This window comes from Neomonachus schauinslandi, unplaced genomic scaffold (assembly GCF_002201575.2).
Source record: "Neomonachus schauinslandi unplaced genomic scaffold, ASM220157v2 HiC_scaffold_1654, whole genome shotgun sequence".
Lineage (NCBI taxonomy): Eukaryota > Metazoa > Chordata > Mammalia > Carnivora > Phocidae > Neomonachus > Neomonachus schauinslandi.
The window spans coordinates 1,746-7,770 of NW_025410344.1; the positions used below are offsets into that span (position 1 = coordinate 1,746).

Consider the following 6,025-nt stretch of genomic DNA (forward strand, 5'->3'; position numbering starts at 1 on the left):
TCAGGAAATGTATCTGGTTATGATAAGTAATGTTTCCAAAGTCACACACCCAGCAAGTAGGAAAGCTAGGAATTAAACCTAGTCTTGTGTCAATCTAAAGCCCATCTCTTCTCTCTTTATCACCCACCTATGATTTGTCCTCATTAAAGGAAAAGTCTATTCAATTAAACTTATCTTTCATCCTTCTATCCTTACCAATGAAAACAAAAAAAAAATATACTGAACATGAAAAAGGATGATGAGCCCATATTATCTGGTAATAGTAATTATTAATCACTTAGGGATCATCCAACATCAGTATTCTTCAAAAACAAAAAGCAATTTAAAGAGTCATCCAAAAGACAAAGCAACTCCTATTTATGTTTAATATTTATCTTTTAAGGAAAATATATATGAAGTAGAAGTTTCAAAAATACTATAAAAGGGTTAAGAAGTCCAATATTGCATCATAAAGTAAAATAAAAGTTAGGAGTCCACACTTTATAAAACTAATAAAACCAATATGAAACCCCTTTAGCTAATATAAAATCATATGGCAAAAAAAAAAAACACTGCAAATGACATCAGTCAATAATATGAAGGAATATAAATTCTACCATATACTGTTCTTCATGTTGCCCCGTCAGAATAATTGCTTTCTGCCTAACTGATGACATGTTGACATTTTTCACTATATAATTATAAATTAATCCTCTTATTAAGTTAATCTTCCTGACTTGAGTAACTGTGCCACCCTAGAACAATATAAGGTTTAAAAAAAAACCCAAAACTACTGTACCTTTGCAACTTATCAACTGCATGTACATTTGCTTCTTTTTCTATTAAAAATTCCACCATTTGCTGTTTGTTCTCACTTACAGCAAGTAAAAATGGTGTGAGTTCATCCTGTAAAAGTGCAAAAACAATTTATAATTTACAAAATTACGTATTTCCATACTGAATTTTAAAACTTATAAAGGATCCTCTAAACTCAAATATATAATATAGAAAGTACTCTCACCCTTCTGTGCTTTCACCAGCTGCTCCTTCTCTTTCAAATAGCCTCCTCAGGGGGCCTGGGTGGCGCAGTCGGTTAAGCACCTGCCTTGGGCTCAGGTCAGCTCAGGTCGTGATCCCAAGGTCCTGGGATCCAGCCCCAAGTCAGGCTCCCTGCTCAGAGGGGAGTTGGCCTCTCCCTCTGCCCTGCCCCTATGCTCCTACTCTCTCACCCACTCTCTCTCTCTCAAATAAATAAATAAAATCTTTTTTAAAAAATAAATAAAACTAAATTAAATAGCCCTCTTCCACCTCTTCAACAGATTAACTGCAGTCATTCTCCAAAGCTCACTTCATTGACTGGTTCCAAGAATCTTGGCTTCTATCACAGTATTTATTATGGTATACTCTAGATATTTTATTGCACCCCCTCTAAACCAAGAGCTTCTTGAGGAAAGGGATTATTTTTTTTCTCTATATCTCCAAAATCTAAAACATAGCAGTAAATGCTTTAAGTATTTTTATTGAGTTAACAACCTAAATGATTATCTCTGGAGTAGTGTTTTTTAAATTACATTCCGAAGAACATATACTTTGCTGGAAGGTAAGTACTGTGCCCCAATAGAAAGATTCAATGATCATCTATGTTTGAGAAATATTACAAAACTGCACTATATATCTAGCACAAAAGAAATCCGTTTAAATTTGCTTATCCCCATTTGACAATACTTTTTGTGGCAAACATTAACATTTGAGAAATTATAGAGTTTTGGGGATATAGTTTTGAGAGCTTTCCAATAAAGATGAAGGTTTTCGGGGTGCCTGGGTGGCTCAGTCGTTAAGCATCTGCCTTCAGCTCAGGCCATGATCCCAGAGTCCTGGGATCGAGCCCCACATCCTGCTCGGCGGGAAGCCTGCTTCTCCCTCTCCCGCTCCCCCTGCTTGTGTTCCCTCTCTCACCGTCTCTCCATCAAATAAATAAATAAAATCATTAAAAAAAAAAAATGAAGGTTTTCTCCAGGTTACACAAACATGCTTGATTCTCTTCTGTCAATGGTATCAGGATCCCAGATGGCAACATAAGGCACTCTTGATCCAAATGGGTCACTGAGGAGATGGACTCGGAATTAAAAGAGTGGCTTTGGGGCAACTGGGTGGCTCAGTCAGTTAAGCGTCTGTCTTTGGCTCAGGTCATGACCCCCGGGGTCCTGGGATCCAGCCCTGAATCAGGCTCCCCTGCTTCTCCCTCTCCCTCTGCCCTTCCTCCATACTCAAGTTTGTTCTCCGTCTCTCTCAAGTAAATAAAATCTTAAAAAAAAAAAAAAGTATCATTAAAGTGAAATCTTAGACAATTTAGTTATTTCAAAATATTTTCATTCAGGGAATGCAGGAGCTTCCAAATATGAAAAACTGACCCTACCTGTCAACCAACAGTGTTTCTGTAAGGGCAGTGGTAGAAATAATGCCTGTCACAGAAACAGAAGGTGGACTGGTGCGCGTGGTCATCAACTACTCCCCATGTACAGCTACCACCCCACTGAGGAACTACACAAAGCTGAGCAGGAACTACTCTCTGAAATGGGAGACCCCAATGTGGTACGTGGCGGGAAGAGTGGCTACAAGCACAAGTAAATGCCCCTGTAGGATGTCATGACCTGATCCCTTTGCTCTCATTTTCAGAACCTTGGGGCCTCGAGTGCCCAGGGCCTGCAACCTGCTGCTTTCTCCTCCCACTTGCACTCACCCAAGTTACCCCACTGGGTCAGGGTCTCCCACCCATTCCCAGCAGCACCCATTTCCTAAGCCCCTGCACAGCACCCAGCCTCCACCACCTCCACTCCCCTCTAGGCCTTCAATCCTTTGTGGGCTCTGAGCCCACCAACCACTCCCAAGCACTAATGGGAAGATTTTCTTTCTGGGGTGGAAGCGGGGCTGGGAGACAGAACTTCGCTCTCTCCATGGGCATCACCTTTCTCTAGCCCTCCCTGCCCTGGCTTTGGAGTTGTTTCCAGGATGACAGGACCTGATGTATAGAATTCAGTATATGTATTTATTACACATATAAATAAATATGTAAATAAAATGATTTGTGGCTAAAAAATTTTATATATACATATATGTATTATTTCAAATACTTTATAAATACAGTTGATCTGTACCTTGTTTCTCACTTCAATATTTGCATGGTGTAGAAGCAGCTTCTCTGCTATTGATGTATTCGAACCAAGGGCGGCATAGTGGAGAGCAGTATTGCCAGCAATGTCCATAAGATTTGGATCAGCACCGTGTTCTAGAAGAATCGTCACACATCTCTCATTCTGACATTGTACAGCCTGTCAGTATTATACCAAGAAACAGAGTATCAATTCTGGGAATTTAAAGTAAACATGCCACAGGTTTCACCAATTAGTTCTGTTTAAATGCAATAAGTTTTCATTCTAAGTAATTAAATCAAATCCATCTCAGGCAGACACAGCTGCTTCCACATACCTTCATCAGAGCAGTCCTATAATCTTTATCAAAGAGGTCAAGCTGGCATTTCCTCTCCACTAGGACAGCAACGACATCTGGATGGCCATTGGCACAGGCCAAATGGAGAGCAGTCCTATGAAAGTGAAAGAACTTTTTAGGAAATTATAGTGCACTATTTCAAAACCTGCAGTTAATTCATGTAATTGTAAACGTTAAATAGCATCTTATTCCTTTGACTCCAAAACAAAGATTTAATTTTCTTTTGAAGAAAGTACAATATTTATTAGTGATTCTTCACCACACTAATAAAGAGCAGCCTATCTGAGTAGGTAGAGCATGACCTCAGGATGCAGCTTAACTTGGGTTTGAATCCTACTTTAACTCTGTCACTTAACAGTTATCACCTACTTAGCCTTATCCTCAATTTCCTCATCAACAAAATGGGGATAAAAATAGTTATCTTGGGGCCCCTGCCCAGCTCAGTTTGAAGATCATGTGACTCTTGATCTTGAGGGTCATGAATTCAAGCCCCACGTTGGGTATAGAGATTACTAAAAAATAATAATAATAAATAAAGACTAGTTATCTCACAAGACCTCGGCGTGATGCTTAAATGAGGATCTATGCAAAGTTTGTTACATAATATTATTATAACTATTACTATTACTACTATTTTACAAAGACAACATCCAATTAGGTAAAGTGACACAATTATGCCTACTTTGTAGATATGTTTTAAGGATTCGCAAGAATACTACATTTCAGTGATTCTAAGATGCTCATTTTGTCACCTTTTAATATCTCTGACATTGGAATGCAATTTATAATTCAAAATGTCTTACAACTATAATTGGCAGAATTGTTTTGAAATTTCTTGTTGGTACAGAAAATACTGGGGCATCAGACAATCTATGGTGCCTTACATTACATGAAATAATGATATACACAACAGGTCTATTGCAGTTCTAGTCATATGCCTGGCATTTAAATAAATTTTAGTTCCTGAAAGCATTATGGGAAAAGAGGACTAAAATAACAGAGAATGTTTTTTAAGTAATTCTTACTCTGATTTTCAAGAAACTAAGCCAAAGGAAACTCAGGATTTAAATAAACAGGGACAGCTCATTTTATTAAATATTTCGATTTATAAATCACATGAAAATCAAGTACTACCAATTATCAATAGTAGTATTTAATACTATTATAAATTTCAAAAGGACAAGTAAAGGTTAACTTTTACAATTTCCTATCTTCAGAAATGTTTTCGTTTGAAAGGAAAGAGGAAAAGCTTTAACTGAGATTAAGTCCTAATACTTCCATTTAAAATTGCTCATCTTAGGGGCACTTCGGTGGCTAGTTGGTTGGGTGTCTGACTCTTGGTTTTGGCTCAGGTCATGATCTCCAGATCTTGAGATCGAGCCCCATGTCGGGCTCCGTGCTCAGCGTGGAGTCAGCTTGAGATCCTCTCTCTCCCTCTAACCCTCCCTTCTCCCTCCCCAGCCACTCCCATTCACTCTCTCTCTGTCTCTCAAATAAATCAATCTTTTCTTAAAATTAAAAAAATAAAATAAAATTTCTCATCTTAGTAGTACCTGGCCGGTTCAATGAGTAGAACATGCAACCTTAGTCTCAATGATCTAAATTCAAGCCCCATGTTGGGTATAGAGATTACTTAAAAATAAAATCTTATAAATAAATAAATAAATAAATAAATAAATAAATAAATAAATAAATAAAATTTCTCATCTTACTAATACTGGGCAACATGAAGTCTTTAAGAATGAAAAGATTCTGGGTAGAGTATGTCTCCTACATTACATGTGTTCAGATTCTATTTGATAAATAAATGGATTGAAAGAGTAGATAAATACATTGGAGAGCTCAATATTTTTTAAAGATTTCTTTCTTTTAGAGAAAAAGAGAGAGTATGCACAAGCGGGGGGGAAGGGCAGAGGGAGAGGGCGAGAATCTCAAGCAGTCTCCCCACCAAGCATGGAGCCCGACATGGGGCTCCACCCCCCAACCCCGAGATCACGACCCACGCCGAATTCAACACTCTGATGCTCAACCGATTATGCCACCCAGGCACCCCAGAGTTCAGTATTTTTAAAGAAAACTTTTATAAAGTAAAGCAATACATCTGAAATTGCAATAATCATTTATATTTCCTATTTTTGATTTTTTTCATAAGGACACAACTAAAATTTTATATACTTTTATAGTATCATTTATATTATTTATTTTCATAAGGATGTAACTAAAATAAAATGATTAATCTATAATCACTTATATGTAATAAAGCTACACACAACAAAAAACATGTATATATTTAATGTATGAATAAAATCTACAAGTACAGGTAAAAACATTCCCTTTACTTCTGAAGAGGTTAAACGTTGTCAGAAGATACCAATCCCCACCCGCAGTCCCCAATTTTTTTTAAATAGAAAGTAAGAGGGGCACCTGGGTGGCTCAGTCAGTTAAGTGCTTGCCTTCATCTCAGGTCATGTTCCCAGGGTCCTGGGATCCTGGGATCAGCAGGGAGCCTGCTTCTCCCTCTCCCACTCCCCCCCCCCCC

General features: G+C 37.9%; 1 protein-coding gene across 1 annotated transcript in view; it reads right to left on the reverse strand.

The window, feature by feature from the left end:
- Nucleotides 1-5,101, reverse strand: part of LOC110579160 (putative ankyrin repeat domain-containing protein 19) — a gene marked incomplete at its 3' end in the record, with an annotated part of 6,661 nt that extends 1,560 nt beyond the window's left edge. Inside the window, exons 1-4 of the mRNA XM_044912385.1 lie at nt 5,040-5,101; nt 3,466-3,580; nt 3,135-3,308; nt 779-885 (exon numbers count right to left, since the gene is read on the reverse strand). Of these exons, the coding sequence (XP_044768320.1) occupies nt 779-885; nt 3,135-3,308; nt 3,466-3,580; nt 5,040-5,101 (458 nt within the window). The remainder of the gene's footprint in view (nt 1-778; nt 886-3,134; nt 3,309-3,465; nt 3,581-5,039) is intronic.
- Between the last annotated feature and the right edge of the window lie 924 nt (nt 5,102-6,025).